The sequence below is a fragment of the Lichenostomus cassidix genome, chromosome 10 (assembly GCF_008360975.1).
Source record: "Lichenostomus cassidix isolate B80296 chromosome 10, HeHo_3.0, whole genome shotgun sequence".
NCBI lineage: Eukaryota > Metazoa > Chordata > Aves > Passeriformes > Meliphagidae > Lichenostomus > Lichenostomus cassidix.
This window is the reverse complement of record NC_139491.1, coordinates 15,588,551-15,613,010: the sequence shown is the minus strand read 5'-3', so window position 1 is coordinate 15,613,010 and position 24,460 is coordinate 15,588,551. Positions and strand designations below refer to the sequence as shown.

The following is a 24,460-nucleotide window of genomic DNA, read 5'->3' as shown; positions in this document are numbered from 1 at the left end:
GCTCTGGGAACGCAAAGCACGGGATGCAACAACCACCTGTAGAGCAGGGTGCTGCTCCCGGCGTCTCCGCAACCTCGGGAACCCCCTGGGCATCGGACGGGGTCAGGGCCCCGCGGGGCACGGGTGCGGAGGGAGAGGCTGCTCCTGCCCTACCCCTGCCCACCCCGTCCCTGTCCCCGTCCTGCGCCGGGCGTCGGGCGCGGCCGGGTGAGTCAGCGCCGTGCCGGGGGGGCGCCGGGGCGGGAAGGGCCCGCCCGGCCCTACAAAACCCCGCCCGGGCCGCCGCGGGCCCCAGCTGCTGCCAGAGCCGCCCGAGCCGCCGCCAGAGCCGCCCTGCCCGCCCAGCCAGGTGAGCCCTCGGCGGCAGCGCAGCAGGAGCGGGGGGAGGCGGCAGCGCCGCGGGGCCGGGCCGGGCTGCGGGCGGGGGTCGCGCTGCGGGAGCCGCTGCTGCGGCGGGGGCGAAGCGGGCGCTGCGCGGGCAGGATGCGGAGCGGGGTGGTGGCTGCGGCGGCCGCCGCCCTCCCGCACCCGTGCCCGGCTCCTCCGGCTCTGCCCGCCCGTTACTTTTCTGCGCTGGGTTCCACGTTGGGTCGGTGGGTCCATGGGCGAGGCAGCCCTCGGGAAGTTTCGTGCGCCCCGCACCGACACTGGGTGTGGCGGCAGCGCTCACGAAAGAGGAACCGGTCCCAAACTTGGACAAACTTCCCCAGATAGTAATTTCTTCTCGTCGTTAAGGTACACAAAGGCTCAGCAGGATTGACCATGGTACTTTAAGTTCGCTTGTCAGCGCAGTGTTGCAGAGCAGCTGTGCCGGCCAGCCAGGCTCGCTGGAGGCGGTGTTCGTTCATCTGGAGCGAGGCTGGAATTGCTCCGGCAGACACGGCAGAGCCCAGAGCCCGCCGGATCAGCTGCCCCTTCGCTTCCCTTCCCTTCGCACCCAGGGTGCGGTCGCGGCTGCCCGAGCCGCTGCAGATGGAGCCGCTGGCGCTGGCAGCAGGAAAGCCCTGCAGGGCAGTGCTGGGTGGGCAGCGCTCCCCGGGGATTGCCTTTGCGCTCCCCCGCGATGTGCCACGGCGCCCTGTGCGCCTCCCTGCTCGCACAGCCTGGCTTGGGCGTGGCTCTGCCTCCCACCCTGCCCGGCCATGAGCAGAATTGCGGAGATCCTGCTGCTGCTGCTGCCTTTTGGATTGTGAGTCAGCTCGGACACCACTTCCTCCCCGAGTGAGGAGGGGAGGTTGGGCAGAGGAATGTTGCCAGGTATTTTAACTGAAAGAGAAGTGAAATGATTTCAAGATAGTCATGCAGAAGTGAGTTGTGTGCTTATACTTGGCAGCTTTTCTTCTGTTTAACATTAGCTCTTATGTCCGTGTTCAAATGCTGTATGCACAGAGGTGCAGACCCCGACATTCAGGTCAAGAATGAAAAAGACTCTTGGAACCTCTGTGCCCTTGCGTGATTCATCCCTGTGTGTGCCTTCTGTTAGTAGAACTGGGTGTGATAAGGAGGCCTAATGAGTACAGTTTCCATGGGCTAACATTTGGTATAGTTTGCCTTGATGAACAAAAAAAACCCTAAAACCCAACAGGTCTTCCTGTTCTCAAAAGTGAAAATAACTTGAATAATAAGAAACAAAAGTCCTTAATTTTGTATGTGCTAGCGTCTTCCTGTAATGGAACTTCCTGGGATATGAGCAGTGTCTGTGGAAGAGAATGGTTCGAGTATGTTCATGGTAGTGTGGTTTAATGGGTTTTGAAATTAATTTCTTTAATTATTTTTTTCCTCCAAACTGTGGCTTTAAGTGATGTGCTGAACCTTACTGGGTGATCTGGGGAGATGCAGCCTGGCTTGTTTGTACTCCTGCTTAGCACTGCGTGTAAATGAATGATTTTGAGCCCTTGTTTCATTTACAACAATTTCTTACTCTCCTCATCTCTTCTGTTAACAGGCTTGCCCTAGTTTTTGGACACAAATGTGCTCCAAGTGAAAGAGTTTCCATTCTCTCATTCCGGGGATGCCGTTTACTTGGCTCAGCTGTCTGGGAACACCCTTTGCTCAAATCTCTGCCTAGTATAATAAGTGCTTCTTAAAATGCTAACTCTGCTTATTGAGCAATGCAGTTGTTTGTGCATACCTGAAACTTTTCCATGGAACACAGGGGTTTTTTTCCATAATGTGTGTGAGCTGGCCCTGGAAATCAAGATATGGGGCTGCTTTTAAACACACATTCTTCTGTTGCCAAACAGTTACCAAACAGGGATAAGCTGGTGAATAGAGACTGGGCCAGTATAATAACAGACCTGCAAAGCAGTGCTTTCTTGGGAGGGTTGAGGTCAAAACATGCCATTTCATTTAGCAGAATAATATGATTCAAGATTGCGTAATGTGCATTTAGAAATTGGTTGTAGAAACTTGCCTTAAGGTATTGAAGTATTAGTTTACAGCTGGAAGGTAAAACTTGATTCCTTTCCAGTGTAAGGAAGAACAGGCTAGTGCAAGTATTTTCTGTTTACATGTTCAAACCCATCCAGAACTCGTCAAAACTACATCAGTTAAAATCAGTCCATCAGGGAACAGTGAGAGTCTGTTCTCAAATACGAGTGCCTTACAGAGCATGATGTGACAAAAGCTGTGTTTGTTCCCTGGGTAGAAAATCTTTCTCTTTGAAGACTCTTGCAAGAACTCTCATTTTTTTTTCTTTTGCCAGCTTGCTTTTGATGGACAATCAGTTGCTATAGCATTGTTGTGTGCTGGTGATATGAACCTGGAGTTCCAGCTCTGTTTGAGGGTGTGTTAGTTCTGTTCCTGCACTCTGATCAAGTGTTTTGTTCCAACAAACCTGATTCAGTGTGGTTTTTAATTGATTTAGAAACAGTACTGTTGTAAAAAGCTGTTCAGCAATTTCTTTTTTCCTGTGGAAGGTTATATTGCAGTTGCTGTGCTTCAGCTCTCACTGGTGTTTTCTTTGTGACGAGCAAGACTAAAGGACTTCAGTTGCTCATCTTTAGTAGTGGTTGAAATACTGTCAGAGTACAAAGGTCTCACAGATAGGCTCTTCATTTTATTAAGTGTAAACATGAAGAATGTCATAACTCAGGAATATATTAATCCCCTCTAACCAGCATGGTTAACAGTGCCAACATCAGGTAGCAGCTTGTTACAACTTCTGCCACCTGTCTTTAAAGGCCTGAGTTGGATTTTTCCTCTGAAAAAAATTTGTTCTCAAATATATGACTGTGATTTTGGTTCTGTCTTACTTTTTTTCCCCTGGAATCTTAATTTTTTCTTGAAGCAAAGTTGCTTTTGTTACTTAAACCTAGATTGTTTCAGAGGATGCAAGGTTCTCTTTCTGTATTCTCAATGAGGAAAGGTGCGATAACAGCAATTACACTACAAAAGTACTGTAATTGTGCTGCTGCATTTTATTCTCACAACACTTGGTGGTTTTGCCAGAAGTAAAGATTTTTTGCTTTTCTCTTTACAGGAGCTAAAATTAAAAAAATAAACACCTTTTCTAAAGTTTTAACCAGATCACCATTATTAAGAAACTAGTTCAGACTTCTTTCTGGTTCTCCAAGCTCTTATTTGGTCACTGAGTGGAGAGGAGTCTGCTTTGTCTGGGAAATCAACCTGGGTGGCTAGTACTGAGAAAGCCCCCCACGCTATCAGAAGAGTGACTGGTGGAGAATTAAAAACCATCTGAAAACTAGTTGAAAGAACGTACCCAGGACTAGCAGTACAATACCTGGGAGTTGTCTGGGAGGGCATGGAGCCAGGGAACTGGACTGGGGAACTGGTGGCAGTATGGAAGTGAAGGGCGTGGCACCCAGCTGAAAACAGGGTCATTTTGGGACCAGGCTCCTTATCACTTAGTGGAATGTCACTGGTTTTGAGGTGCTGCTGCCCTTTCTCTTCTCCTGAAGCCAGCTCTTTCCCCTGTTTGATAATTCTCCCTGCAGCTAGAATGCTGAGGTCCTGGGGAAAAACCTTTCATTTCAACAGCAACTAATGTTTGCTGCAGGTGCCATCCTGGGTGACTGGATGGTAATGTGAGTGGCAGTGTATGTCCTTTCTGTAGAGAAACTTCAGAGCAGAGTTTTGGGAATGCTTCAAGCCTCTTAAATATTCCCCCTTACAACCTCTTAAAAAGCTTTCCTTAGTTGAGAGACCCTTTCACTAAAACACTAATACAGCTCTGACAAACTCCCTGACCAGAAAACAGAGTTTAAAAAGGGCCAAGTGTTGTAACACAAGTTTATCACATCAGTGTTCATTTCTCCAAAGTCTATAATCTGCCTCAGGGTTGGGTTTTTCCCTATTTTTTTCACATATACAAGTATGGACCAAACTATAATGTTTCTGAATAATTTTCTTGCTACTGACTTGTTAGCTTAGTCAATTCTGTTTCTGAGGTAGAGATTCTCTAATTCTTGTTGAAGTATTTAAAATGCAGAAGAAATTCTTGTTTAAGGAATTTTTATTGTGCAATGGAATGAAGACCTCTCACTGTTACATTATTAATGGTGGTGTGGCTTGGAAACTCTTCAGTCTTTTTTCCTGCTTGGTATTAGCAAATCCATTGGACTCGAAGTGCTTCAGTGTTTCAAGGCTCTGTAACACACTGATGTAACTGTAAATATATTTAAGTCTGCTCTTTTTTTTCTCTTTCTCCAGCATTCTTCCAAGATGTCTACTGTTCATGAAATTTTAAGCAAGCTCACCCTTGAAGGAGATGTAAGTATTATTATCTAAACAAGAAAAGTTTGTTTTACTTAAATGTCTGATCTTGTTCCTTTTACAGGACTCTGCACCAACAATTGTACTAAGCTGTACAGTTTACAAGATTCTACACATCTCTTAAACTTTTATTGGCTAAAAACCTAATCAGCAGTGATCAGTTTTCTTCCATGAACCAGCTGTAAACCATAGGACAGTTATATGATTTAATGAGTCCTTCTAACTGGCCAGCAGCACAAGCAGTATCCTCCTGCTGGGCCTTATCAAAGACATCACAGAACAAACAATGGCTGGTTTGCATCTGTGTCCTTCTTTCTTCCAAAGGAACAAGTGAGTTAAGGAAGAGAAGATGGAAATATGTTTGGTTTTGCTGATACCCTCTGAATTTCTTTTTTTTTTTTCCCCAGTTAAAAATGGAGAACGTTATGAGAACAAAAATATTTGGGATCTAATTCCTGTAATGGTTATCACCAAAGCCAAACTAGATCTTGAAAAAACTTATTTTCTCATTTCTTTTTCAGTTTTGATTGCGTATTTTTCACCACATCTGCACTTGGTTTATAGTTGTATTGAAATACCAGACAGCCACAGTTTTTGTTTGATTTCTTACATTGCAGTTAGATGGTAGATTTCCAGTATGGTCTCAGCGTGTCATGCCATGAATTTGTGGTTCTGTGATTGTCACAGAAGAGGAAGTGAATCCTAGCCATGCATTATTTCATCACATTGCTAATGAACTTGCTATACATGGAAATCTTATAGCTGGTAACTCCAGATCTGAGCTTGGTACAGGAAAATGTTTTGCCAATTTTTGTTACTTGTTGTGAAATTAATTATAGCAGACAATGTTTGTGAAAGAGCTGTTTCAAAGAACTGGCCAGTGCACTGTAGGTAAGTAGTAAAACTGGTTTTGTAGTGCAAAAGCAGTCAAGTCTTCAGCTTCCATGGCTGTGTGTTTCAATGAAGAATTACTTTTTGAACAATATTAAGCAATCTGTTCTCAAGGGCAGAAATGTTTCTTCCTTGATGCTTGCAACTAGTTGCAAAAATCAGATTTGGAGACTGTTCCATGGCAGCATTTCCATCAGAAATCCCACTGCAGTGTAAGGATCAGGCAGCAGATTTGTGCTGTCAGTTGGAAGCCAGAATTACTGAGTTGCTGGCCTATGCAGCATTAGACCAGATCCTCTAAGCAATGATTTAGCAAATTAGCTGACCTTAAACACAATACTTGGACAACCCATTTTTCTCTTTAGAAAGTTTTTAAGCTTGAGGGTATAGAATAGCTGTGGCTGAACCCCACTGCTGTCCTGTGGAATACAGAACTCGTGTGCTCTGCAATCAGAGGTACAGCAGCTGATTTGAGTGAAGATGAAGGACCTGATTGCCTCAGCCTTCCTTCCTTTCAGGAGAGGATGGACTTGAGCTGAGGTTGATCTGTGCCCTCAGTTTCTGCATCTCTCCACAAGAGTATAGCAGGATTCTTGGAATACCCAGGTGTAGAGATCTGAAAGGGTCCTGGTGTTTTTAGATTAAATTAAGTCTCTTCAGCTGTTAGTGAAATTTGCTTCTCCCTCATGTTTCCCAATAGAATTAAATTTGTCAAGCTCAGAGGAAGAGAACCAGATGGAGGACCTCTGAAGCACACTAAATGCATGGGAAGAAAACAAACTTCTCTGTTATAGTTTGGTCCAGTTGCACATTAGCTGGACTTTTACTGTCACATTGGAAAGAATTTTATACTGAACTAAATGGCAAGTCAGTTAGAAAGCTCTCTTTTCTCTATGAAAACATACTGCACAAGTACTGTAGGATGGTAGTGTACCAGCATAATTGAGTACTTTGGAATTTTAATGGCTGTTTTTCATAGGCAATCACCCTGATAACACCTGTCAGGTGTCAGGGAGACTGAATCTGACTCGGTACATTCTTTTGGCCAAGGGTCAGAGCAGAAGAGCTAGCAAATTGCAAATATGCTGTGTGTTTTGTTAGTGTATGGTATCATATTTCCAGTAAAATACTCCATCCAAATTACTCAGAAAATACTTAGAGCTGGGTGGAAGGAGAGGTACCAGCTCTGCTAAGGTCACCAGGTGACTTGCTTCAGATTATCCAGAGTGCTGGTTAATGAGCAGTGCCCCAGGATGGTGGATTCCTGGTTTAGGAACCTTTCAGGCACACAGATTTCTCTGAGGCTGCATTGCAGATCTCCATTTACTGTTTCGATTGCCAACTTGATCTGCTAAAAGGAAAAGCTGTGTTTTGTGGTGTGGCTCTGGGCCAGGCTGGAGCCATTTTGCTGGACTGAGCTGATGGTAAGAGACAAAAGAAAATTATTCAGTTTATTGGTGCTTTTTTGACTTCCCATCTGCACAGCATAAAACAGACTGTCTCCAGAAGGGCACAGGGGTAGCTGCCAGAGGAATCTGTACAGAACAGCGTGACCTCTACAGGGATTGAGTTGAATGTAGTCAGAACCATGGAATTCTTTAGTTAAAAGCTGTCCTCTTAAAAATTTGCATGTAAAAATATTTTCCAGGGTTATTAGGACAGCTTAGTCCTGTTCATGAACACAGCTTTCTTTTGGAGCTAGAGATGGAAACAAAAGTTTCTGGGGATCTTTTCCAAGAAAGCTTAGTTGTTCATTCACTTAGGAAATGGCTATGGCAAGTTCAGGTGCTAGTAGCTCTACCTCTCTGCCAGAGGTTTAGGTCTCTAAATTGAACTCAGCAGAGGGGGATTTGTGAATATTACCCAGCTACTTGTATGAAAATCTGTGGTTTCGTTTAACCTGCCCGTGGGAGGTGATAACAAGCTGTTAGCTTACACTGAAGCAGCTGAGAAGAGTTGAATCTCTGTTCTGGTCACCCTCTGTTTGCAGCTATAATCCTCAGGAGAGGACCATAATAAACAGCTGATAAAATCTGGAAACTTAGAAAATGTTGCATCTGTTTGCTAAGTGAACTGCAAGTCCTCTTAGCAGAGGTAATTTGAAATGTTTTGTAAGCCTCATGCTGCTTAAAGTAAGGATCTGCAGGCCAAGAGTTTTAAAAGGCAATTGGGAGCAATTTCTGCTTTCTAGAACTGTAGGCTTAAATAGATTTTATGGTGTTATCATTAAAGTCCATGAGATAGGGCACAAAATTTTTTCTGACTTCATCATTGCTAATCTTCAATTTTCTTCTTTTTTTTTCGTTACTTGTAGCTGTAATCAAAAGGAAAAAAATCTAAAATACTTTAACTTTGAATTAGCTTTCTGTACTCATTTTCCTTCAGATCTACCCAGAAAGCTCCAGAGTTTAGAATACTGAGGTTTAGTGAATAAGCTTGGAAGATGTTAGGTTTTTGCTGCAGTAAATGTGTTATCTATTTGTATATAGTCTGTGCTATAATAAGCATGGCCATGAGTGGATTTCTGGACAGTACACTTGAGGAGAACAGAGTTCAGTGGCTCTTAGAATTCCTTTTTCACAGATACCTGATGGTAGTTCTTGTATTTGAACATTTGGCTACATACCAGGTAACCAAGAGCGTTGTATTTTGTGAACTGCAGCAATGACACAATGTAACTGTGGAGTTTTGTTCTTTTCCTTCCAGCATTCTCTCCCTCCAAGTGCGTATGCCACAGTCAAGGCCTACTCCAACTTTGATGCTGACCGAGATGCTGCAGCCCTCGAAACAGCCATCAAGACCAAAGGTGAGGAGCAGGGCCTGGGGCTTCCATTCTACTTCTCAGATAGAAGGCTGGCCCATAAAACTGGGTCTCAAGAGCAACATTTTAATATCCTTACTCAAGGATGCCTACTTTAGGAGGTGTTGGATTTCTCAGACCTCACTGGTGAAATCTTGACCAAGTTAGATTTTGAGCCCTGTAAGTGCATGCTTTGAATAGGCTTTTAAGTTTGTAGCCATGAGTTGTTGAGATTATTACTCCAAGTGTCCACTTCTTCCCTCTTGACTCATCAGTGCTTGAAATTCTACTTCTTTTCTGCCACTTGAGAATGAAATATCAGCCCCTTTGGCAATGATTTAAGACTGGGCTCTGAATCATGGATTTCTTCTGGATTTTTGGATTGGACATTTCTTCCTTTCAGCTCTCCAGACAGCTGCACAGGGGTGGTTTGAACTTTTTTCTCCTGGGTTTTGAACTAAATGCTCATGTATCTTGTATTAATTTGGGGTCAAAGAAGGTCCTAGAAATTAGTGTCTGTAATGAGTTTGCACTGTTTCAGGGGCGGGGCAATGTGAGAGCTTCTCTGAGTCAGGTTATTAGATAGGCTTCTCTCTGGTATATTAAAACCATCAGGAGAGCAGGGAGTGTGAACTGCAGCTCTGAAGTAATGCCTTGGTGGTATCCCAGGGCTTTGATCCTGTCTTAGTCCTGGGACAGGGAGTGCCACACATTCCACACTTGCTCTAGGCCAGAAAAGCAACAGCTGGGCGTAGCTGCAGCTGGCAAGTCTTTTGCCTGCATGTCAGGAGAAGGAGAAATTTAAAAGCCACATAATTTCTCATCAGAAAGAAATGCTGATGTCTTCCATCAGTACCAGCAAAGCATGTGTTTTACTTACTATAAAATGGAAAATATATCCCCTCCCTAACAAGCATGAGGCTTCCTTTCACAAGACTTCTTAATTTAACTGGAGAAATTCCTTATTAAAATGGGTACAGTTCTGATTTTGAATAATTTATGGTTTGGGGTTTTTTTTTTTTTTTTAATTCTCTGGTGAGAGAGGTAAATATACCATCATGTTTGGCAGCAGATGCTTGGTGAATATGTAGAGTTTTGTCTAGACTTTACAATTTTTTGCAGTTCTGATTATAGGGCAAATCTAAACATGCCAAATACACCATTAGACTTTCAGGGTAGGTACAAATTTACACATTTGAACTCTCTAGCTGCTAATTATTGCCAAAGGAAATTGCAATATCCTCAGGAGTACAAAAGCATTTCCAGTCAGGAAAGTCAAGCTCCTGTCGTCTTTTCACTTTCTCCCAGCAAAGATAAGTGCAGTGCAGTTTAAATACATGGAAATGTTTCAGTAGAGAGATGATTTTCAACTCTGAGTGAATAATAGGGAACTTACTCATGGATCTGCATGTTTGTAGGATTCTCTCTGCTTATCAGTTTGTTATCCAGGAGTTATTTTGGGAAGGTGGCTTTAAAGGGGAAGATCACTTCATGGTTTTGTTACTGAATCTTTCACCCTAAAGAATCTCACACAGGAAGTATTCTTGTGGAACTATAAGAGGCAAAATGTTATGACCCTTCTTCCAGGTACTGTTGCCTTGCATCAAAGTGCAAGAAAATGTGCAAACATTCAAAGATGCTTTGTAACAGGATATTTTCATCGGCTAATTTAGAAGATTTGCTAAAATATGGGCTCTCTAAAATATATATGGTTTTTTCTTTCTCAAGTGGAAATTCTGACTTGTCCAAATAAGAGTTGTTTTCTAATTAACAGTGATGTAAAAAGCTACCTGGAAGAACAAATTTAAAAATATTTCTGGGAAATATCTAAGTAGTTTTTGACCTAAAAATGTGAAAAACATAATGAACTGTCTATATCCACAGCAGCTACCATTTTCCTAGGAAATACCACCATTTCTCTTGCAGTTAGTTTGCATTGTATGGAGAAAGTAGAAATAAGCAATGTAAGTTATCATAGAATGGTGGAGAAGAATATGACTTGTTCACTTTACGACTAGTGAGAGGGATAAATACACATACAAGCTGTATTGTGGTTGAAAATTTAAAAAAAAACAGGCACACAGGAACCATTTGGGGGGCTTTACTCTCTACAGGAAAGGACTCCTGGTATGTGAACCCTTGGGCTTTTTTGTGCTGAGAATGGAGGCCTGTACATGCTGTAATGGGCCTGTATTTCACACTCACCAAAGCAGTCTTTCCAATAGATTGGAAATGATATCTCATGGAGTCTTATCTCTTGGTATACCTTATATAAACAGTGCCTGAAGTGTGGTGTTTACCATCAGGGTGTGCCAGTTTGGAGAGTCACCATATAAATTATTTTCCAGCTGTGTCTCAGTAATGGAAACTCCTGGAATCAGTCATGAATCTCCATTTTAGTGGCTGGGTGTAAAATGGCTAAAACATATTTTACTACCTAAACAACAGCTGTATATCTGTTTTAGGAAAAAGATCTAGGGCAGAGTGTCTGACTGTTCTGCTCTATGTAATATCTAAATTTTTCAGCATCTATTCACACTCTTCAGATTAATTCCTCAGAGGTTGCTAAGCCATCTGTTCAACTGTGGGGACCTCTGGAAAATACTGTGATGTGTTTATTTGGGCTAAGCTTTATCTGCATAAACTATACTGAACAAATACATTGTCCAGCCCTTTCCTTTTGACTTGGCTTTGACTGCAGCTGAATTAAATGCAGGGGGTTTGTATATATCCACCAGCCTAGGAAGGGAAATGTGCAAAAATGACTCCAGGTCATATAAAACCATTTTGTAGTCAGCAATTGTTCAACCTAGAGGTTGCATAATGCAAATAACTTGTTACAGTTCTGACTTGTTCCTTTTGGTATAAATGCCATGACTATGTTTTATTTTTATGCTGTTTAGTGTTTCTGCAGCAAATTCATCTTGTGCCTTGGCATGTCCTTTGTAAATGTTGGCTTTTTGCTGTACAGGACAGGGAACTGTTTAATTCCAGTGTAATGCTGTGTTGTGCCCTGTGTATAGATTAGCTGGTGTACGTGAGCCTAAACAGAAGAAACTATCTAGAAGAAGAGCACTGACAGAGCTTATGTTAAATTTTCTTTTCATGTTTTTGTAGCAAAAATGACTGCTCAAGTGTCTCTTTTCTGTTTCAGAGTTATTTCCTAGCATTCAGACTTTGTGTGTCTCAAGTACTTGTTAAATCATTTTGTCAGACTAGGTTGTGAATAGTTGTTGCTTGCAACCTTTTATTGAGGTCTCATGGGATACTTTCTTTATTCCATGGCTGGCAGAATTCAGACACATGGTTGTTGTAGAAAGGGCTTAGAACATAGATCTGTAATAAATTCATTTTATCCAGAAATTGGTAAAACAATGATGACATGTAAACCAGTCAATTCAATCTTACAGAAGGGTCTTCTGTTTATGTGGTATATCCAACATGCCCATACCTTTTGACAGAGTTCTTAAGATTATGAAGTAAAAGTTTTTAAAGGATATCTGCTGGTTTGCGGGTGAGAGAGGGCAGTGCCTGAAATCCACCAAACTGCATCAGTCACATACTCCAGGTATTAAAGCAGTCTCTAAAGAAATATCTCATTGCAACATAGTTTGGGTTTGGTGAACCCTTGCTAAGCAAACTAGCAGAGCTGAAATTACAGTCTTGTTTTATCTAAATTTTTCCCTTTGACCCCATTCATGCTCATTTCCTCATTTTTGCAGATTGAGCTCCAACACTGTGACCTTACCAATGCCACACATTGCCTCTTTCACCAGAAAAGCTGTTACTAAGCAGAATTTTTCTTTCCATTCCCCACTGGTAGAAATGCAGGGGTAAAATCTGCCTAGCCAGAATAAATTTGGAAATAAACTCTGTTTCATTGCCTTGAAACTTTGAGAGACTTTAGCAAGCAGCAAAGGGAAAGTGTTTGAGCTGCTGTCCTGCTCTGCCCCACCTCAGCAGCTGTGAGTCAGCATCCTGTGCATGCAGTGTGATTCCCAAGTGTGAAAAAAGTACAAGTACTTACTTTCCACTGAATGCCAGAGCAATGAGTTCACCTCATATTTCTATAGCATATGCATAAAAAACTTGGATGCAGTCATTTGTGGGCTTCTAATCTATAACAATTATGATACAACTTGAAAATGTCACTTGCTTTTTTGAATGCCAAGAATGGTTTAAATTTGGAATTTATTAAAAACCTTAAGATGCTGGCTTGTCCTGTGGGCCTGCAGCAGCTGAAAGGCTCAATGTGTGTGTGTGGCCAATTCTGGACAGGGAGAATTTGTTTTCTTTTATAATGTGGGAATGCTTTAAAACGTGTGGGAGTAGATTATGGCTGAAATGTGCAGTCAACCTGTTTTTAACCCTAAATTTATAATTTAGACACACAATGCTTTCCAGGGCCTTTTGGCATCATTTGCAGGCCAAGCTTTTGTGAATAAGAGCACTGATGTAGGTCTGCCTCTGCACAAGCTAAGGACATGAGGCTACTAAGTGTAGTATTTCATCATGAAAAATGTGGTGAAGAAAGAGAAAGGATTTTTGGATTTGACTTATAATTTTAGATTCTGCAGCTAGGGGTTAAAAGGTCTTATGCAAGATTCATACTTTATATGATTCATTTTTATAATATTTGTTGCAGTTCTTGTTTCAGGTTTCTTTTGGTGATAGGGAAAATAGATGTAGCTGGATTCTGGCAGGGGTCTTAGTCCTGCTAGTAGCTGCTGATCCAGTCATTACTTTCTGAGGTTTCTTATCAAGAAATCATCTTTTACACTGACATGTGTGCAAGTGTAAAAGAAGCTATTAATAATCCTTGTATTAAACAGAGAGACCTGAGGTAAAGTTCTGGGCTTGTTCTGAGCTCTAGATTAGAGCCACCTGTTTGCTTCAAAAGCTGACAGTTTCATTGAAGTGCATGGATTTGGAATGATTTCCTTAAAACTAAACCTTTACTGATATATAGTTCACTTACTTGAAAGATAACTTGGGAATTTGAGCATCGACATCCTCGACGCATGCTAGTTACAGCTCAGCATGGATCTTCCAGTGATTTCAAAAAGAAGTAGCACATACTTAATTCTCCCAGTGTCAAAAATCAGTTCTGTGTTATGAGCCTCTGAAACATACGGAATTAAATATATTGATTTATTTTCCCATTTTTGTGTTTGGAGTGCTGGATCAAATGGGTTAAATAGAAAATAGAACTGCTTTATTAAGAAACCTTAATTAAAAACACTCTACTAAAATGACAGGACAGGCTTTAGTAAGTATAAGTTTTAAAGTCTGTGTTCTTGAGCAACTTTTTGCAAAATTCTGAGTGCCTGAACACAAGTGTACAGACACACAAGTGAAGCACAAGACAGAGTAGCAAAGCTGGTCACAAACTGGACTTTGAGTTGTGTATGAAGATCTGCATCCCATCAGAAGCCTGGGCTCTAATTGGTGGCTTTTTCTCCAGGGCCAGGATGTGATGAACACAAACTAGTGAGAGGTGCTGAGCTCTGCTCCACACGGCACATGTGCTGTGTTTCAGTATTGGGGAACATCATGGTGCAAAGAACAGTGACAAGAAAGCTTTAACTCTCTTCTTGTGTCCTTGTAGGTGTGGATGAGGTCACCATCATCAACATCCTGACAAACCGCAGCAATGAACAGAGGCAGGACATTGCTTTTGCCTATCAGAGGAGAACCAAAAAGGTAGTAAAATATGAAGAAATAGTAATTACTGGGTATTTTTCTTATGGACAATTAGGTTTTTCAGTGAAATCAAAGATGCACCTACTTTCTCCGTGCTGTCACAGTTTAGGACTGGTGGAACTTTGAAATGTGTTGAATATGCATAACTGGAACTGAAATCTGATGGAGATGGTGGTTTCCTAGCACCTTCAGAAATCGCAGTGGGATCCACAGGATTCCCTGGGGAAATGTGCTAACAATACTGAGAAGTCATTGGCATGAAATGCCTCCATTTAGGAGGGAAAAAATGAAAGAGAAATGCTTTAGGGGACTTTGGAGGGGGGATTGGGGGAAATGTTGATTTTTTTTTTTTTTTTTTTTTTTTTTTGTTGTTGTTGCTGTTTTGTTAAGACAGCTCAGCATAAGGAAAGTGTTCTGTTTCTATTCACAGAGCTAGCTTATCTGAGAAAGGAATGCAGTCAGAAGTGCTATGAGCACTGCAGCTGTGGAACAAAGTGATGCAATGAGTTGAACTGTCATTAAACACTATCCTGTCAGAAATACCTGATCTATTGATGGAGAGAAATCTGTAAAATGTGTGCAGAATTCTGCAAAATGAGTCTTGCTGTCTGGAAGGCAAGAGCTCTTCTCTTTTGAAGTTTTGAGATTCTTGTCATATTTGAAGTTTCATGCCCACAAAACCAGAGGAAACTTGTATAGAGCTCAGATTATGATGAATGTATCTCTTCCAGGTTTGCCAGACCCCAAATGGTAGTCCTCCAGTAGCATCCCAGAATACTCATCTGAACCTGAATGTAAATGTAGAGTTAAATTTTGGCAGTTCACCAGCTTTTATGCATGACTGATAGAGGCATATGCAGAGGCACAGCCAGGTTGGACACATGCATGTGTGCACACATCTGCACCCTGCCATCCTGCCCTGGGGACACTGGGACAGTCGTGCACAGAAATGGACCCCAGTCATGAAATGTGTCACTTAAAGCTTGTTAAATGTTTTGCATGACCACAAAAATGCACAGTCAAGAAAATCTGCAAATTTTTTCATCTGTTTCTTTCTCACTTTTTTCCCTTGCTGCGACCCAAGAACAAACTGAATTTATCAAGTTTAACAAGTGCCAAAGAATAAAACAGTCGTATAAACAATGGAAATGTGCAGTAAAAACATCTCAGAGAGATAAACATGTGAGGAGGCCAGAGAGGAGGAAGTGGGATATGAAAAGACACGTAGGTATATCTTCTAGGGACAGTGTCTCATGGTTTTCTTTGCCAGCAGTTGTGCAGATTTTGTTGGCAATATGTTGTGTTGTACTAGGCTGCTTGCTTTGCGTGTTGCAGGATCTATCAACAGATCATAATTTTTAAATGTCACATAATCTACCTCTTTTAATTCCTTTGGGATGAGCAGTGTCTGATGGAAACTCTTGGTTTAGGTTGGGAGTGAACTTAGATGCCCAAGATGGACACCTTCCACTAGATCAGGTCCAGCCTGCCCTTTTGAACACTTCCAGACATAAGGCAGCCACAATTTCTCTGGGCAACTTGTTCCCTAAAATTTATTACAGAGATCTATCCTGTCTTTCCTGTAGCAATTTATGTCTGAATAACTTGTTTTCACATGAAGGCTGGAGCATTGTGTCCCAAATGGAGTGGTTATACTAAAATGTTTCTCAGACTGAAGCAGCCAGATGCCCCAAACCCCCCTTCCCCCCCTTGGTCGATCCATGCAGTAAGTGCATACAGTATTAGCATAAATTAGTGCCCTGGATTACGTGAGTGACTCTGGAAATTAACTAAATGCCTTGGCTCTTTATCTCTCTGGCACAAACTTCTCTGCCATTCAGCTGAGGTCACTTTCTCTACCCCGTTTTCCCCTGCCTCTCCAGCTCACTAATTGTTAGTGAGAAACCAGCAACTAAATGCAGCAATTCCCTTCTGAATGCTACAGAGTTAACTTCAGCTAGGGGAATACATGGATCTGTGTGAACGCCATACTTGATCCCAGGGATTTCAACTTTGTAACACACACTGCAGGGAAGCTGATAATTAGCATTATTCAAGTTGCATCTGAAACCCATAAAGGGACATGGACTCTATTTGGTGCAAATTTGCATCCTTTGCAGTGAACATCCCTGACAGTTTCTGTCTCTCGGGTTGACTGGCAATTAACAGCAGAGATTTCGGCTACAATTGTGCAGTAGTTTCCTTGAAGAACAGGCTAATTTTTCAGTGTTCAGGGATGATTTTTTTATCTCCTCAGATGGCTATTTGGGAACTGGGCCTTACTGAGGAATAAGTGTGCAGTCATTTCCAGTGTCTTAGCTAGGAAAGGGCTGGGAAAAGAGGAAAACCACAAATAATACAGTGCTGCTGGGAAAACTGTGGGAGTATGATGGAGAAGCACTGACCATAGGGAGGCAAATTCAGATCCATCTGTGCTTATTAGCTCCAATAAAGCATCATTGCTTCAGGACTGGAGTGAAGCTGTTCAGATGGTGTCTGCACCATGCTTCCCAGCACCTTGGCAGCCACTGGTGCATTTCTTCTTATTTGCAGAGGATTAGAAAAAAAATTCCTTTGCCCTAATTTCTTTCTTAGGCTTTCACAACAGGAAAACTCTTTATGTTTCTGTTTTCTTGTCAGTTGTGTAAGAAACACTGTTGTAGGCTTGGAGACTTAAAGCCCTGCAGGTTAAATTCTCTGGAGATCAGAAGTGAGCTTTAATTTCTTCCATCATCCCATCTATTTTACAGGAACTTTCTGCAGCACTCAAGTCTGCTCTCTCAGGTCATTTGGAGGCAGTGATCTTGGGTTTGCTGAAGACACCAGCCCAGTATGATGCCTCTGAATTGAAAGCTGCCATGAAGGTAAATAAGCTTTGACATTTAAGGTTGCTGATCTGATATCACTGTCTCAGGAAAGAATATGGACTTCATACCCAAGGCCACCATTTTCAAACTGGTCATTATTTTTTAGTGCTACAGTTTAAATATCCAGCTGCAAGGCATCCAAAATGAGAGAAATTCTGGAACCATGTTGTTTTAAAATTCTCTCTTTAAGGACAAAGTCATTCCTGTCAGCTCTGGAGTAACAGGCAGGCTGCTCTGCCTGGCTGCTTTTCTAACTGCACTTACAGACAATACACAGCTTCATAACATGAGAAACCATTAAGAGAGCAGCTTTTAACAGGAGCCATTAGATCCTCCACTGGCATTTATAAGCTTAAACAGGAGTTTCCAGCTACTGGGTCATATCACTGATCTTGAAAGAACATCCTGTACCAGACCTGCCCCTATGTAGAACACAAGGAAGATGGGGCATCAAAAAGAGTCTTTGGAGAAAGAAATATCTGCTCTGCAAGCAACTGAAACAAGGCTTGAGAGGTGTTCATGCCAGTACATTCACCTTTTTCAGCAAACTAAGGTGTTGGAAATTGTAGTTATAATCCTCACTTAAATTCTGAACTCTCTTGATGTGGTTATTTTTTTTTTAAGAATTAAAGACAAGTACTAAGATATGTCTGAAATTTAGAACATGTCAATAAAACAAATTAACTACTCCAGATGATTAAGGAGGAGTTAATAAACAAAGAAGAAAACAAAACCATCCCCTCCACTGCATAAACACACACACTACCCCCACCCCCCCAAAAAAAAAAACCAACAAAACAAATCTTAAATCCCCAAACCCAAAAAACCAACCCACAATGGAGATGGTAACTCTTCAGCTGTGGGCCAAATGCCTTGTTTGAGTAATCAGATGCTGCCCTCTCCTGGTGTGAGTACAGTCTATCCATAATTTATTGTGAATCAGACTAGTTTGGGATTAAAGACCAAGCAATTACCTCAGAGTAGCCACAAATGTAGAATATTCTATGCTCTCCATAGGTTGCTCTTCTCAGCTCCCAAGAACCTGGTCTGAATTAGGAAAGTACCTCTCAATGCTCTGAATTTGCCAGAGCTTAAGTTTGGCTTGATACATAGAGCATTACAAACTATGACTTGGGCATCAGAGTTGAGTAAAGCAAAGTTATCATTGAGGAGTTAATTATTTTTCTGTAACACATTCTTGAATATATTTCAAAAATATTTAGAAAATCATATCTGTTGCTAGCCTTCATTTCTTCCCCAGATGCTTATTAGAGCCATTGTGTGGAAAGCTCTCCTAGTTCTCTTAGCTTTTCTTAGCATTTTAATAAAATTACTTGGGTTTATGCCTCTTTTTTTTCCTTCCTTTTTTTTTTTCTTTGTCCTGCTCTCTTGTCCCTTCAAGGGAGACACTTTACCCAAAGGGTACTTTGTCACATAATGGCCTCCATTTTCCACATGTTCAAGACAGCAGCATGAGACATTTTCCCAGGATGTTACTCCACTTGGAGTCCTGTGGAAACTATTCCCATTTTTGCCACATGCAAAATGGCATTCTGTTACAGATGGGCTTAACAAACAGCATCCTAACAGGAGGATAAGACTGGATTTTCCTCCTGTGCTCCCAGTGCACAGAAAAAAAATCCCACATCAATTGACCTTATCCTGTTATGCTGGTGAGGAGGCTGCTGTTAGACACTCACAGCAGATGCACATAACATCTACAGGATCTCTAAGCCACTAGAAATGTTCCATCTGTTGTTTCTCAGGTACAATTGGCAAAAAATATCCCTGAACTGTTAAAGTGGGCAAGAGGAGATGTCTGTAAGATGTTTCTAAACCATTTAAGTATTCCTTTTCATTGCTAGCTCCTAACTGAGTCACGTGTGTGTTGCAGGGGCTGGGAACTGATGAGGACACACTCATTGAAATCATCTGCTCCCGAACAAATCAGGAGCTCAGTGAAATCAACAGAGTCTACAGGGAAAGTGAGTTTACTGCTATGTCTTTTACACTAAGTTATTTGGATAAATTCAGCTCAGTTGAATTTCATTATTAGAAAGATCACCCTAAACTGCTTTGTTTCTCTGCCATTTTGTACTGGTGTTCTGGATATTTGTGTGGTTTATATAGTTTTGTCTTGTTGCTTGGGAGCAAACAGATTGAAGGATATTTGCTACTAATATCAGTTGTGTCTAAATGATTTTTTTTTTAAGCTTTCCATGAGAGACTGCATGGAACTCAGGATTTGCTGGTAGCAATGTTGGGTTTGATGTAGGCAAACATGGACTCATTTTCATTGTCCTCCACACCTGACTTAGGTTGTAGCTGTTCGTTTATATGCATAAAACACAGTAATTAACAGCCCTTTTTCCTGTAAAGGAGTACTTGTAAGACACCATTTACCTGAAAAGAACTCTTTGTTTTCTAGTGTACAAGACAGAACTGGAAAAGGACATCGTATCAGACACATCTGGTGACTTCCGCAAGCTAATGGTTGCCCTGGCCAAGGTAAGGGCTGTCCATATTTTTCCACTTTTCCTAATGTGCCTGAGTGGTGCCTGCCAGTGAAATAATTGGTTTTCTGATTCACTCCTAAATTTCCCTGTAACACTGACCTTTAGGGGGAAAAAAAATTCAAATGCTGAAAGGCAAAGTATTTTAACAGAAATGCAGCATTCATAGCATCAGCTTCATAATAGGAGTGAAGTATACAGTGACTCATTCAGCAAATTCAGGTTTGAAAAAGAATGGAATATGCTCACAGCAAACTGCTTTCTTTCTATGAAACCTCTACTAAATACTGATATCTCGTTTGAAGGGCAAAAGATGTGAAGATACCTCTGTGATTGATTATGAGCTGATTGACCAAGATGCCAGGGTAAGTGCTGGTAATGACCATGAAATATCTCCAGTTGGTCAGGCTTTGGGGGATGCTGAACATAACACTGTGGGAGTGAAGAGCACTTGTGAAGTAGGTGTGTGTATTTGAGATTGTCCTGCACAGTAATGTTTGCATGGTGTCAGTGAATCTGCCACTTGCAATCCTGATACCCTCAGTTAGCAATTTTCACAAGCTGCTTACCCACTGTACAGAAGCTCTCCGGTATTTCCTTCAGACACATGGAGAGAGAGAGCCTATAAAAAAAGGAAACACATCCATTGCAATGAACTTAGTGGCTGCTAATGCTTGTTTGTTACATCTGTGTCTGTCAGGAGCAGTTCTGCTGAGGTAAACAGAGCTAAATGCAGAGTAAAGCTGTAGCCAGAGGTGAATACAAAGTAATTAGTTTCAGATTAGATCCTTAAGTGTTGTCCTGGTGACCTGCCCAACCACGTGTCCTTGAGTTTTTCTCCCACAGATACAGTTCCGGTAGTGCTTGTTTTTGCAATAAGGAAATCGTGTATATCTGTAATGGCTTCTTGTGCAACTCCTGATTTTTGTGATTTTCCTTTTCTTTCTAACCCCAGGACCTCTATGATGCTGGTGTGAAGAGAAAGGGAACTGATGTCCCCAAGTGGATCAACATTATGACTGAAAGAAGTGTTCCCCACCTGCAAAAAGGTACTACCCAAGAGACAGATTTTTTTTCCTATAAGAGAAAGTTATAACAAAATGGTGACTATTTTGTCCCAGATGCAATTGAAATTATTGTGAAAAGCACTCAAAAAACATAGGAGATTGCATAAATTTTAATTCATGTCCAAGACGTTTTTTGGTTTTTTTTTAAATCTAGTGTTTTCTGTGGGTGTGTTGATCTCATGTTTTAAGTGTTTGTACAGCTCTTTTTTACACACGTGTAACAATGCTCAATTATATGCACTGCGAAAGTGTTGCAAACATAGAAAACATGGTTGCAGGAGACTTGGAGAAGTCTTTCAGCTTCTACCTGTGTCCCAGGGGAGTTTAGCTATATCATGTATTTAAATCTGCCAGTGAAAATTCAAAAGCAGCTCTGATACCGCTGTAAGCAGCACATGGGAAAAGCCATTTGAAGACTTTTCAGGTCTTAAGTCACTATTGTTTCAAAAAATTCCAGTACAGGATTAAGATGGTATTTTACCAGATTATGGAAGTGTTGAAGGAAAACAAAAAGGCCACGGCATGGGACCTTTAGGTGACAAACTTATGCTTTATTTAAGATGAAATTCTCAGAAGGACTTGCATAGATATTTATTAATCGTATGTCTTTACGTCTCTATAGAGACAAATATGTCTCTATTCCTGTGTCTGTGTTCATGCTTTGGGTGGTTATTTCTGCCAGTTCTTGGTCTGGTTTTGATTTCACCTACTTTGTTTTCTGTGCTAGTGTTTGACAGGTACAAGAGCTACAGCCCATATGATATGTTGGAGAGCATCAAGAAGGAGGTTAAGGGAGATTTGGAAAATGCCTTTCTTAATCTTGGTAAGTTACCCTGAAGTAAAGACTACCTTTATACAGAATCTTTTCAGGGCTCTTGCAATGTATCTTGATGAGGGTTGGGCCCAGATTCACCCTGCTGGATGAGAAATTAGCTCACATGCTGGTGTTATTGGATCCACTAATGTATTTTAGGATATTGCAGATATTGAGAAGCGGTTTATTTTGCCCTCTGCAAAATACAAACTTTGCTTTCCAGTTAAAATATAAATGTATGTGTGTTGCGATCTGCCGTTAGCTCCACTTTTATTTGATAGAGATGCTTAACGTTTGTTTCCCCAAGTAAACAAAAAGGTTGAAGTTGTTCAGTATCCACACAGGCTGGAGAGAGAACAGCATGTGTGTGAGAGAAGACAGCAGGCAGTGAGGGGTGATAGGGGCTAATTGAAGAGTAGATTTGACACTGAATTCTCTGAAATAGGCAGGCAGGGTGTAAGGCTGGTACTGTGCCATGAGATGAAGATGACAAGGATGTCACTCTGTTTAAGAGGGAGTTCTTTAAGGGGAAAATCCATTTCAGACTAAGGGTGAACTGAGAGCTCTGTAATGCAAATGGAGTATAAACAGAGCTGAGCCTTGAAAAGGAGGCTTCTTGTGGATTAGCATACAAGGAGTGTTTCCAGAAGAGAGATGCTTACAGAAGTGGAACAATGAATTGGGGAGTGTGGAGGAGAGCTAACATTTGAAATTATACAATTCTGAAATGATGCAATTTCTATGGAGGGAAACACTTTCTCAGAATGTGAGCATTTGTGGTTCAATCACAAGCTAAACCAAACTTCTGAATAGCAACTCAGGTAAAAATATTTTCTCTATGTCCCCTTTTTGGAGGAGTCTTTTGTGAAAACCTTATTTTGACTACATATGATATCTTCAAAAATGGCTGCAATATTCTGTGTCCTGCTACTCTGTGTATGGGCAGGATATTTAACTATTTTTGTCTCTCTCTTCAGTCCAGTGCATTCAGAACAAGCAGCTGTATTTTGCAGACAGACTGTATGATTCCATGAAGGTAGGAAAGACTGTTTTCTTTCTACTGTAATTTTTTGTTGTCATTGTTTCATCAAATTTTGATTCCTTAGGCATTTCACATGATATGTGACTGGCATGTGAATAAATTAACAATTACCTAATATTGTTCAAAAGCATTCTTTAGCAGTTATGAGCCTGGATTATCTATTCAGATTCATCTGGTATAGGAAAATGTAGGAAAGGGTCTCATTATAGAGATCTTTATTAGCTCAGTTGGTTATAATTAGCAAACTTAGACACATCTTTTGCCAGTAACCAAGAGCTGCTAGCAGAAAAAGCTGTTTATTGAATGCCAAAATAAGACATTAAATTTGCCTCAAAACATTTTATGAAGTGAAGCACCTGATGAGAGGCAATACCAAGAAGAGCTGGTGAACCCAAACTGCTGCTTACACTCTAAGCTAGATTTGTGACTGCAAGTTGGTTAAACACTGCCGATGAGAAAGGTACATCCATGCTCAAATTCCTGGATCATAACGATGACCTTAGTTAGAAGATTTAGTTCATTGTATCTTTTATTGCTCATCTTGGTTGCCTGTAGTTTGCTGTCTTACCACTATCCTAAAGGTGGCTTGTTAGGCATTTCAGCTATTGCAGTTCTAAATGTGTGTCTCCTTGCAGGGCAAGGGAACCCGGGACAAGGTCCTGATCAGGATTATGGTATCCCGCTGCGAGGTTGACATGCTGAAAATTAAGAGTGAATTCAAGAGGAAATACGGAAAATCTCTCTATTATTTCATCCAGGCAAGTTTTTATTCTTTTATTCTATATCATGGACCTTTGCAGCAGACTTCATTGGACTCATTGTACCACTAGAATTCATGGGAGGTGTGTTAGAGGCTGCAGTGGGAATATTATATTGTTTATGTACTATGGAAAAACCCACCTTTAACTTTACAGTCTACAGCTGCTACAGTTCCTGGCAGCCACTCAACACTGTATGCAGGCTTTGTGCAATCAACTGATGTGTTCTGAGGGATAATTCTGTTCACTTGTCTCTATCCTCAGATCAAAAGAAGAGACAATTGTTCTGTGATCACTGAATGAAAATAGAGCATCTAAATTGCTGCTGCCTTCCATTTCAGTGCTCAGGGAGAAAGCTCTTTAGCTAGAGTGACTTCTGTCCATTTCTGTGACTGGACAGGAGCTACAGGTGCTAGGTTTTATCTAACTTGGGGCATAGGTAAAGGGCTTGTGCATCTGTTAAAAAACTAATCTTCTACACACCCTCACAACAGCGTATGTTACATTATTCCTTGTGTAAATTAAGCTGAGTTAAAATCTTGAGCCAGAATCTTTTCCTGAAGGTGTCAATTGTAGATTATTAGCAAATTTTTAAATAGTGACCTTGGTGTATGATTTTTGCAGTGATCAGTGAGAAGGAGCAGAATCGAGTCCTTCAGCTTTCCTTTGTTGTGTATCTCTTTTTCATACCCAAATGTCTCTCTCTTCTTGGCCTTGCATTTGTATTGCAAGAATGATTAAATAATTTCAGTTCACACTTAAGTAAATGTCACAATAGTCTCCTCTAGGCTGAGAAGGCTTCAATATGAATCATAGACTGTTCTGCAGGTTTAGAGTATAATGCATATGTTTTCACATTTTGTGATGGTTTTGTCATATGTATTTTGTATTTTTCTTCTCTTGTTTTACAGCAAGACACAAAGGGAGATTACCAGAGGGCACTGCTGAACCTGTGTGGTGGAGAGGACTGAAAACTGTGATAAAAGAAATCCAAGTCCAGAGACATGCCTTTCTTGCTCTTCGTTTTACTGTAATCCTAAAAAACCTGAATTTCCTAGCTAACCTTGACTTGCCCTTTCCCTTGCCAGAGCCCTGCTGCAGTTTGCTCCCCTGCTCTGTGCCCTCTCGGCAGCTCTGCTTGGCTCTGCCAAAGGTCCTAACAGTGTATAGCTAGAGAAACTAACCAACCCTCCAGGGAGAAATGGGCTCGCATGTGCTTGTGAAAGGCTCTGCCTTGCTGTGCCATGTTTCTAATAAAACAGAAATAAAAA

General features: G+C 41.3%; 1 protein-coding gene across 1 annotated transcript; it reads left to right on the top strand.

The window, feature by feature from the left end:
* The first annotated feature begins 210 nt into the window (after window positions 1–210).
* Window positions 211–24,460, top strand: ANXA2 (annexin A2). The gene is made up of 13 exons (XM_085070842.1): window positions 211–349; window positions 4,672–4,731; window positions 8,332–8,431; window positions 14,034–14,128; window positions 16,879–16,992; window positions 18,890–18,980; window positions 19,424–19,503; window positions 19,814–19,873; window positions 20,464–20,557; window positions 21,303–21,398; window positions 22,367–22,425; window positions 23,067–23,193; window positions 24,105–24,460. Exons 2-13 carry the CDS (start codon window positions 4,684–4,686, stop codon window positions 24,158–24,160), a joined length of 1,020 nt encoding a protein of 339 aa, XP_084926968.1. The 5' UTR covers window positions 211–349; window positions 4,672–4,683; the 3' UTR covers window positions 24,161–24,460.

Bases quoted from the DNA above. Each gene is read 5' to 3' on its own strand.
- ANXA2 (XM_085070842.1), top strand. From the start codon at position 4,684: ATGTCTACTGTTCATGAAATTTTAAGCAAGCTCACCCTTGAAGGAGAT. The intron at 14,129-16,878 runs GTAGTAAAATAT...TCTATTTTACAG, and splicing joins ATCAGAGGAGAACCAAAAAG to GAACTTTCTGCAGCACTCAA. The intron at 22,426-23,066 runs GTAGGAAAGACT...GTCTCCTTGCAG, and splicing joins GACTGTATGATTCCATGAAG to GGCAAGGGAACCCGGGACAA.